The 11,328-nt window shown below is 35.7% G+C and overlaps 1 protein-coding gene across 5 annotated transcripts; it reads right to left on the reverse strand.

Annotated features, from left to right (window-relative positions):
• Window positions 1-952: 952 nt before the first annotated feature.
• Window positions 953-4,004, reverse strand: LOC149173565 (protein EDS1-like). Of its 5 annotated transcripts, none has more exons than XR_016259142.1 (4): window positions 3,750-4,004; window positions 1,884-2,198; window positions 1,469-1,665; window positions 953-1,330 (listed from the first exon to the last, which is right to left on the reverse strand). XR_016259142.1 is itself a non-coding variant. In XM_089424666.1 (4 exons), exons 2-4 carry the CDS (start codon window positions 1,923-1,925, stop codon window positions 977-979), a joined length of 669 nt encoding a protein of 222 aa, XP_089280792.1. In that variant the 5' UTR covers window positions 1,926-2,198; window positions 3,750-4,004; the 3' UTR covers window positions 953-976. The 5 variants fall into 5 exon arrangements, 3 of the variants coding, with proteins under 3 accessions (XP_089280792.1, XP_089280793.1, XP_089280791.1); XM_089424666.1 differs by having other exon boundaries at window positions 1,469-1,741; XM_089424667.1 differs by having other exon boundaries at window positions 1,469-1,750.
• Window positions 4,005-11,328: the final 7,324 nt, after the last annotated feature.

An 11,328-nucleotide genomic window follows, 5' to 3' on the forward strand; every position in this document is an offset into this window, starting at 1 on the left:
GGACACATTGTACGAGGTCTCCGCCCTTTCGAAATGTATGTTTTTCTTTCTCTTCCATCCATTTCTAAAGATTAGGTCTGAAAGATAGTTGCCATGGTCGTTCATGCTATAATGATGTGCAATATCTAAAGGCTCTACAAATTTTCTGTATGTGTTTCCAACATTTATCCACTTATTTTGGGATTGGAAATCACTTGGAAATTCATGATTATCCCTTGCTTCAATAATATCAACCCAAAATATCCTGAGATTTATCCTACGCCCATCAACATCGATATCCCTCTTGTCACGGTTCTTGAAGGTATCATAATATATGATGCCACTGTGTTTCTCACAACGCTCTTTATACCACTCAAGCTCTGCCATAGTACTTTGCTTTTGGCTTAATTCAACAGCTAACTTATGAACAATCATGTTATGCTTGTTTTCAATTTCTCCAGCTCTTCGTAGGGAAAGTTGTGCTGGATCATTCTAGGCAAAGTAATCAACAACATTTCAAACAACAATGAGCATGCTGAAATGAAGAAATTTCCATTCAAAAGTGTAGATAAAAAAATTATATTATATTACCATGTTCTAGCATAATTGTATATGAGATCTTTTTGTTTGTGAAAAAAAATAATTGTATATGAGATATTTTTGTTAGTGAAAGAACATATGACACTGTTTTATTTATAAGATGGGTGTAATAATTTAAATGCTAAAGTTTACAAAAATATGTGTATTCTATCCCTTTGGATTTTAATTATACCCTTTTAAAAAGGAACACATATGGTTAATCATTAAATCCACTAAACTATACACATAAATAGAAAATTTAAAAATCCAGATTATCAATTTCGTCCGTACTTTCCAATCTTGATATATGAAGAAGTAAAACGTTTTACAGAGGTATACTCTATTCCTATGGACTTAAACCATTAGACCCACTAACGATATACATGGAAAAACATAAACATTAAATTTCCTTTTTCTGTTATTTAAATGTTATTTTAAATAAGGTATTGAGAAATACTGGAGCTCCAACACCGGTAGATTCTAACTCCACTGAAATTCCCATGTCGTAAAAAGATTCTGAATCAAGATTTGCAAATTTTTTCCCACTTTTGGAGTTTTCTGTGACATGTTTCAAAATCGAAGTATACCCTATATGCTCTGAAAAACATTCCTCTAATACAATATCCGAATGCAATTCATGGCTCTGCATTATGGAATGAAGCATCTTCAAAATGGTGTCAGAATTGTAAACACAAGCTGCGCCACTGCTTGAGCAGAACATGTAAGTGCCAACAGGTCTGTATGGGCTTCTCTTTGTGACCCTATCTGAGCACTTTGGAGAATGAAACACATAGCTTGAATTACACTGGATGACATTATTGAGAAGAATCCTACAAGCCTATTTAATAGAAGAATATGGGACTTTGCCATGGCAATAGGGAAAAATAGCAGTCAGAGGAGCAGAAACTACCTTAAGCGGTGCAAGGAGCATCTGAGTAACAATGTCATGGTTGGATACCACATGGCAAATATTGCCTCCCCAATTCTCATGGCCAATTGCTTCAACGAGTCTTTCATCTCTGATCAGAGGGCAGCCAAATGTGATAGAAAAGGGAGAGATTTTCCTTAACCTTTTTCGTAGGAACCACATTGTAGCCAAGGTTGCAACTGCGTCCCCCAAGGAATGATGCACAAATATAATGGGTTTGAGTTTTCTTTTTCTGGAGTCCGTATAAACTTGTAACTGATCAATCTAGAATTCATCAACACAATGTAACTTTTCCCTTTGAATCCAATAATTTCATCTATAAAAACTAAAGAAGTAAACCATTTTGTTGTGAAACTGAGGCTACTTTTGATAGTTGTATTTAGATAAATCAATTTACCTTTGCTTGAAAATTTGTTTCCTCGATAATATCCAGGAACATCTTAAGAGCTCCCTGATGGACGAGGGTTGGTTTATCATCGTAACCCTTGAGGCAATCCAAGAATACCTGGGTGTTTGCTTCTGTATTACCCTCTCCATCGATAAAACATTTTATTTTAAGAAACGAAGGGAAGGCAACACATGCAACGCCTCCATGCTCCCTCAGACTAAAACTCTCTGAATTGCTTAGTGACTCTTCCCGAGCCTTGAACAGTATTTCACATTAAACAAGAAAAGTTGTAGTCTCCTGACCAACAGTGAAACTGCAGTGAACCTGCAACAACATATCTATAAATTAGCACCGTAAGGGAAACTGAGCATGGAAAATTCTGTGCAGAAACTTTTGCACATTTTTGTGGATCAATAGATAGGGAGGACATTGCCAAATTCAACAATAATAAAATAATAAATGATGAAACAACGAAAAAACACTAGATCGGATTACAAATACAAATTGGCCTTCTAAATACACCGAGGTGTCTAATACCCTGAATCCACTTAGCTTGCCAAAAACTGCTGATCAAAAACCAGATTATTGCATATGCCATTACTAGACAGGATCAAACGCCAATTACTAACACCACAGCTGTCCTTAACTGCCTACCCCTCATGAAGATTAATCCCCGTACTGTCCAAGGCAGAAAAGCCTCCTAAAGCTTAGCAGGGAAATGGGTGGGAAGCTATCACGACAGACCTAGAGCCTGCAATGGATGGGTCATTCCCAAGGGCAGAGACCAACCTCGTGGAGGGTTTATCGCAAAAGAACCCCATCAGAATAATTACAAAACGCACTCCAAAAGCCCTCCTCTGACAAACCCTAAAACCCCCAAAATAATGCTTGAAAGCATAGAATTTGAACCCAAAATTGAACTTTTTGAACAAATATACAAACAGCGAGGCTTGCGTTTCCAGTCTATCTTTTATGAGTGAGTCTTAAATCTATTAAAAGAAATAATAAAGGTGGCACACAAAAAAACCCTGACTAGTTCTCCGCATAATTTTGTGCGAAGAATATAAAAGCTGCATTGCATCAAGACCTCCTAATCCTCTAGTATTCTTCTTCTTAAACGCACGTTGCAGTTTTCAAACCTCGTCATGTGTAATCAAAGTAGCCGCTTGGAATCCATTGATATAAATTAAGTTGAAGACTTTTTTATGGTGAGGTTTATACTCACGACACTGTTCAGATTCGTATCTCTCATAGAATTTGAACTGGTATTTTTCCTTCTTTATTTCATTCATCCTGTCAAAGTCTTTTACTCGGACGCCTGTCAAAGACCCCTGTAGGGACCGAGCATCTTCTTCCATCATGGCAATAAACAAAGCGAATTTCATACTATACTCTTCTTAATCTGTATGTAAGCCAGCAGCTAACAAGGTAAGCCAGCGGAACAGAAAGGAAATGAATAAAGAAAACGAATTTCATACTTCGCTCTTCTTAGTCTGTAGGTAAGCCAGCAACTAACAAGGTAAGCCAGCTGAACAAAAATGAAGAATGTGTACGAGATAGAAGTAATTACACTTGGAACTCTCCCCTCCAGGCACTCCCCTCCGTTTAAAGGCTCATGCCATAGGCGTTTAAAGCCATGGGCTCTTCTTTGCACAGTAATGTGCAAATACTAGTGTACTTTATAGCACGAATTTTTTTTCCATTTTCTCTGAACCAATACGTCACAGGTTTGAATCCCAGACGTGGAGTGCCTCAATAAAAGCGGGTGCTGCACACCAACGAGCTGCAAATCCTACACAACCTAAATAACACACGTTCTAATGCCCTAAAGTGTATGTTAAATTTGAAAACCATATTATTCTTGCTGAAAATCACCTAGATTTGAGGAGGTCGTGGCTAACATAGGGTGTAAGCTCGAATCCCTTAGAGATCTATCTCCCATGGATCCGGGGAGGTCGTGGCCACCATGCGGTTCAGGTTCTAGTCCCTCAAAGATCTCTGTCTAGCTCCGTCTCTGTGCAAATGAATACTTGAGCAATTTTTTTCCTTCATATATTTCCACTCACTCTTTTTGTGCCCTCTGCACATCCCCTCTGCCATTGCAGGGTATTTTTCATTCCTCGTTTTTATTTTTTTCAACTTTCTTCTATTTTCTTTTCATTTTAATTTTTTAATTTGGTTTTGTGTTTTTCCCACTATATTTTTATGTGCGTTCCCAATGCTAGCAAATGGGCGTAACGTCTTTAGTATAGTTCATATACACTCGAATTTTCAGAAAACCCCATCATTGTCATATTCATGGTTATTTGCTGAGGAAATTTGGCTTTATAAATTTGATTGAATTTCGTTTCAATACAGATTTTTTATTATTAGAATTGAATTTAATATATATCATAAATATATTTTTATTTTTTTATAATTATTATTTTAGTGGTGGGGAGGGTGTATATTATGAGGTGTTTCCTGGTTTATGAACCTAAACTTTTCATAATTCAGAGATGCATGAAAATTAATTAAAATAATTAATGGACGAATAACATAGGGAAAGAAGGAAATTGACTTGGAAATGAAACTTTTAACTAGACAAGTTGTTTGAAGAAAATAACTAATGTAAGGTAATCTTGAACAACCACATAAGTATTGAGAAAAACCTAGGGACCCTAACTTTTTTTTTTAAAAGATTTGTTTTTAACTTATATTGAGCTTAGTCTCTTACTACCTTGCACCTTGATCATTAGTCTTGATGGTTAAGTTAGATGAATTTTCATGTTTTACTTAATTAATTTTGATTTCTTTTTGTTCCTTTCTTGCAATTTATTTATAAAAGGAGTTTTTGTTTCCTTTCTTTAAATTTATTTTTCTTTATTATAATTCTTTTATGTGAGACCTTATATTGAAATTGGGCTTCTTTTCTTATGTTTTTTGAACTTGTTCCATAATTATTAAATTGGGACCCTTGTCCCTGGGGTTTTGGATATACAATGATCAGGTGCTCCGTTAAGGCACTCCTTGATGTGAAATCACTGGTTTAATTTCCCACCCTAATCGAGGTGATATATTGGACATGATGAAGATGTAGTCCTGCCAAACTTACAAAAAAAAATGGGACCCTTATTTTCTTTTACCATAAGAACATTCTTTAATCTCCTTATAAAACTTAATTTTCAAATTTGGTCCTTTGTTCATGTCCATAAACTCCTTAAATTTCTCTCCTCTCCTAAAACTCTTTTTTTCAATCTTTTACACTTCATTTAAATGTTTATTACATGCTTTCAAGCATTGGACTATTGAAACTTTCCTTGATCCGATTTGGAAACCACAGCTAATTTCCAAATAAGATCTTCTCTTCCTTTATTCACCACCTTATTTCAAAACTAGGCCCACTCTGAAAATCAATCCCCCATCTTCATTTCAGTCCTTTTATGTTTTCAAATAAAACTCAATTCCCAAATTAGGGCCCTTGTTACTAGCAATTATATTTTAAATTTAAAGTTATGTTTCTTGTTTTCTTCTTTTGCTTTCAAGATACACTTATCAAATTTTAATTTCTTTTCTCTTTTTCTCCTTTCAAACATTGTTTCTCCCCTGTACCTTACTTTCTACATCAAGCCTAATCTTTGAATTGAGGCTCCGTCATTCCTTCATAACCAAACTTTCTACCAATTTCCCAATTGGGCTCAATTTTATAATTTGGGCCTTTTCTCACCTTCTTCTTTGAAACCTTCCCCCATTTGGCATTAATGACAAGTTACCAAATTAAGTCCTTCTACCACTCAGATCACAATTTAAACATTTTGATCTAATTCTCAAACATAGAAAAAGGACAAAATCTATTATAAGCCAATTATGTATCCAAAATATTCAAAGGGATTAGCTTGACGAAATAATTGATTTTATTTGGATAACCATGTGCATGTTGTTCTAGCCATACTAATGTAGAAGTGCCTTTACATGTGGATTACCCCTATAAAAATAGAAATTCACATTTAAGAAAGGAGTTCGAGTAGTATTGAGGAGAGTTCAAATGAATAAAGGGACCCCATGTTCAAGAGAGAGTTTGAATCAAGAAAAGGAATCAAACCCCCCTAAGTTGTACAAAAGGATGGGAAATTCAAATGAATGGTGAAATCAAATGGCAAAGAAGAAACTTCTAACAATTAAAATTAAATTCTTGTGAGTCCAACAGTGGTATCAGAGCCATGGTTTTGTAACACTGGCTATAGCCTTGAGTGTTGTATAGAGCTTATCACATATGCATTCTTAGGTCTATAGTTCCATGTTGTTCATTACCCATCGTGTCACCTCTTTGTGGTAAGATTTTTCTGTAGCTCTAACATTCTCTTACATATATTTGCAACCATTTCTCTGTGTTTGTGTAGTTTTGAATTACATATCTCTGCGGTATCCAACCCTAGGCGCTCTATAGTACATGTTAGCTTTGTCATTCTACCATGAGAAAAAATTCTCCTTGTCTCTTCTTTGGTTGAAACTACATTACTCCTCCATCAATTCAGTTGTAATCTTAACACCCATTTTCCCCTTTGTCTCCAAGAATATCAACATCTACACCGAGTGTATGCCTAAGGAAAAGATTCTATAACCATGAATTATGTAAAATATGAAAATATTTTAGAACCAAAAAATATAGATAATATGATTCCCTTGAGGGATAAGAATTCCTACTTTAAAATTATTTGGAATCCCCTAATTTTGTTAAGAACATTCCTAAAGTTTCTATAGAAAATGTTTTCTTTAAGAAGGCATAAAGTTTAGGGCTAAGCAGGTTGCAAAGAAGAAAGCCCCTAGATTACTATGAAAACCAAAACCTATGCACCTAAGACTAACTCCAATGCTACATAGAATGCGAAGTATAATGTCACTTCCCTGTAGAGCATGAAGCAAACCTCAACTTCTATATAGACAATTAAAACCCATACCCCATGTAGAAACGAAGCATCCCTCCCCTACAAAGAATATTGGACCGTAAACCTCTTCAAGAAAGTCCTTAGAATATAACGTTATCGAACATATGATGAAAACCAGGGCCAAAATATCAGTATGATCTCTACAGTCTTCAATAACAGAGATAACTACCTATTAAATCCTTTCAACCCTCTTATGCTCAGTCTAAGAATACGAAAACCCCTCAGAATATTACCAAAACTCTTTCCGTTGTAAATCCTTGCCAAAACTATTTCTCTTGTCAAATCCATTATAAATACTACCAACATTGGAACAAATTAAAAACCATAGACCCCATCTATTCTTCTTAACTTTGACATTTTCAACAAAAATGTAGCCAATTGTTTGGTGGAATATAGAACTTGCTCCAATGAAATTCCTTATTCCATCTGGAAGAAGATTGATGTTAATTTCTAGAGAAAGCCAACGGTGACTAAGATAATTCAATTGGACAATTTGAAAGTAAAGGTGATAAGCAACGTTGAATATGTATTAATGAAATTTCACTTTGGCTCTCACGTTCATTAAGTTTTTAATATTATAGTTGTGGACAAACTTTAATTACCCTAACATTGAAAAATAGGTAGTCAAATAGTTCCAACCATACATCTTAAAACATCATGTTAAAGTGATTGTTCCTTATCCTACAATAATATCACTATTTGTTGAAAAACAAATGGGGGAATAGAGGGGAAGTTGGATGATCTTTCTTCAAGAGTATGAATTGGAATTTGATTCTACACACACTATCAAAGGTCATGTCCTGTGCAAACTCTCTATAGAAGCTCTAGACCCTGTGTTTGAAGAACAAGAAATATAGGAGAATGAGTTAGACATGTACTCATGTAACGATCATTGCATTCTCGAGCATGGAGATTCATGTTAACAAGAGTTAAAACAACATCTATGGAAAAATACCATGTCTTCACACCTCAACCCTAAGAAAAAAAAAGTAGTTGGACTCAAAGCCTTGCAATATCAACTCATCAATGGGGTTCTCTTTCCAAATCACCATAATGGAGTCTTAAGTCATTGTTTTGAAAAACATGATGATGACAAAGTCCTATTTAAGATGCACAATGGGCCCACCAATGGACACTTTAAAAATGATACCATGGTCCATAACACATAAGATTCTCAAAGAAGGGTATTACTACTTGACTATCTTCAAAGATTCCCATGCTTATGCCAACAAATTCCTAGTTTCCCAAGAGTGTGTCGGTAGAGAGAAAATGTATGCTATACCTTTACACTCGATGATAGTAGGGAACCATTTTAGTAATGAGGATTGGAAATGATTCTAAAAATATATCCCCATTCATATAAACAACACGAGTACATATTAATATTCATGGACTATTTCACTTAATGGATAAAGGTTGTACCATTTACTGTAATTAGTGACCAAGTTGTCATTCATTTCATATAACAACACATCATAACCAAGTCTAGAATTCCTAATTATCTTGTTTTCAATAATTCCACTTATTTTTCATATCCTAAATTGAATAGGGCCTTGTTCTAAGCTAACAACTTAAGCTTGAGTAGTGATAACATGGAGACATATCGATAGTAAGTAATCTCTAAAGTTTATAAGAAGTCATTATGGTTTCCATTAAAAATATGTCATCCACATTGTGGCCAATTGCACCTAGAAATAACAGAAAATAATATATAAAAAATGAATAAATGTCAATGAATAGAGAAGGTAATCAATGAATAAATGTCTTGACGTATCATTATTTTAGCAGCAATGGATTTCAATTGAAGAGGCAGGCCCTCCGTAAAAGTTATATCCTTCTAGTTCATCCATAGGCTACAACCAAACTGGGAAAGGGGAATTTGTTGACATTTGTAGCTTGGGAGGTACTCCAAACCCTCGGATACGGGGTTATGGCCTAAAGAATTGAGGAGGAGCCTCATTTACCATCTAAGTGCAACGAACATAAGGAAGATACCTCTGAAATAGGGCCATAAAGCTTGGAGTTTCAACAAAGATGATAAGGAGATGTCTAGGAATAATTCTCATGACCGTTGGGCATATTCAAGGAGGATGCAGAAGGCCAAGTATTTAGAGGTCATGGTAGCGATGATGACCATGGTACCTATCTGAATCAGAACTAGAGTAAATCCCATGTCCACTACCTCTCATATCAGGTATATCCAAGAACCTGCCATCTCTGACTATGTCATATTTATATCACCCGTGCCCACCATGAGATCTTCTACCATATGCTCCATTAGTCATGTTTTCTTTTCCATGACTAATCCTAGGAAATCCCTATCTCTACAAGTCTGACAAAATATGAAGGATAACTGCATTGACCTCTGCTTGTTTCTCCAGTGACCTCGCAAGTCTCTCTTGCAACAAAATGATTATGTCATTATATGCTTTGCAACTTCTTATTCCTTCCTTCAAACTTTTCAAAGTTTTTCTTATGTCAATAGAGTACCCATCACCATGCTGTTCATCTCATATGTAGGGAGATTCTCATGAACTGTAATCCACCATTTTTCTAGTCATATCTAATCTTCTACTTCCTACAAACATATCATGTCAGATAAACCAAACATAAACAAAACCAACATACCGCAGTGAAGTTCAGTGAAGGCTATATCATCTACAAGATCAACCATATTAGCACGATACATGTATAATAATAACAATATATTGACCTCATTCATGACAATACCAACTGCATACGATGGACACATCCATGACAACTATGGCCATAAAAATGCATGCATACTGAACATATAGACACTAAATTACATAAATATCACATCTACAACCGACATGCATGCATGACAAACACACTTTGCCCATCCAGTCCAAGTATTGTACCACTCTGTAACACCCTTCTCCCACACTTACCCAAGTTGACTGATCCACCAAGGTAAATATGTGACGAAGAGTTACTATGATATGATTCAACCTCCTAGATACAATTAAGGAAGTGGAATCGTCCAACAAAAACTTTATTGACCTCCCTCACGAGCTACAAGACCCCTAGAAGCTCTACAACCACTCTAGGTTCCCAGACCCTAAGCTATATTGCTTTTTCACTAACCTAGAATCGCATTCAATTGTATACCAAGGAAATCCAATAATTGTAAGCCTCTAGTCATATAAATAACCATGCTTCACAATGAATTCAATCTAAATTACCCAATTCTATGCATGCGGCCCTGATATATGAGCCACTTTTTTAGGGCTATGATCCAAACCTCTACCCAAAACTTGATAGAAATTTCTAGAATGATGAATGGCACAAGGAAAAATCCATTAGTGCAAAATTTAGACAAGATTTTTACCTAACAAGGCCTACCGATGATAACCATTCAATCAAACAAAAGCTAAACATGAGATTTATAGGTCTTAAATGCATATCTGAACATAACGGGTCTCATACTTATCTGAAAATAATCAATATGGTCTAATGCCCTCTCACAATAGCTCGATTAACATCTATTAGGTCATGCATTCAATAACCATTCATTTACAAATAAAAACATGTTAAGAGCCATAACTAGAATCTGTCATGAAACCATGCTCATAAACAACATATAACCAGAATAATAACAATGATAGAACAACCATCACAACCACATAATAACAAGTATAAATACTCATGAAATACAAGAGGAAAAAAGTCTTATTAACATATGAAAAATTTGACAAAGTTAGGGACTTCCACGTACCACCCAACCATAGATTAGGCAGAACCAAATCTTTCTTTCAGCCAATCACCCCCATGTCATATTCTAAGCATGAATGTGGGACTCACAATAAAACAATTAGGGCTTCCTTAGGATTTACCACAATCCCGCCAAAACTGGTCAAGGGAATCCTAGGCCCGAAACCCTTACCTATAAAACTAGGCTTTATCGCAATCCCACCAAAACCAGTCAAGGGATCACTAGGCCCTAAACAAGCTTGGATACCTCCAAATTTCTTCACCAATACCTTGAGGAATTTTCCCATCTCCACCCTTAGGGTTTACCGCAATCTCGCCATTACTGATTAAGGGATTCCTAGGCCCTTGGGAAAGTTTCCTTAGATCACCTCACCCAATTCCAAAACCATTTGGAAATCCAAAGCTCAACCAATGAAAGAACCCCATCAAACCATGGTTATCCAAAAATGGAAAGACAAAGCTGAAACCACTGTCACACCTCAAAAAACTGATGCTAATGACATTAAGAGAACCAAATAGACACATGCATGTACAATGCATGCTAAAATTAGCAAGGAAATCATACATGCAACTCGATACCAGCAAGTAATTTTGTTGTAGTTTCGTGATCTAACTCTTCCTTGCTCGACCCTTTCTTCCCTTTGCTTTCTTTCCCTTCCTTTGCCTTCCTTTATCCAATTCTAGTGTGCTCCAAGAATGCTCTAAGTTTGCAAGAGTATGAGAGAATAGAGAGAGAGCTCTAAAAATGAACTGACAAAAGTTGTGAAGTGATCCTCATAAACCTTTTTATCAAT

This window comes from Pinus tabuliformis, chromosome 4_2 (genome assembly GCF_031772625.1).
Source record: "Pinus tabuliformis cultivar Carrire ecotype Pingquan chromosome 4_2, CPIR1, whole genome shotgun sequence".
NCBI classification, from domain to species: domain Eukaryota; kingdom Viridiplantae; phylum Streptophyta; class Pinopsida; order Pinales; family Pinaceae; genus Pinus; species Pinus tabuliformis.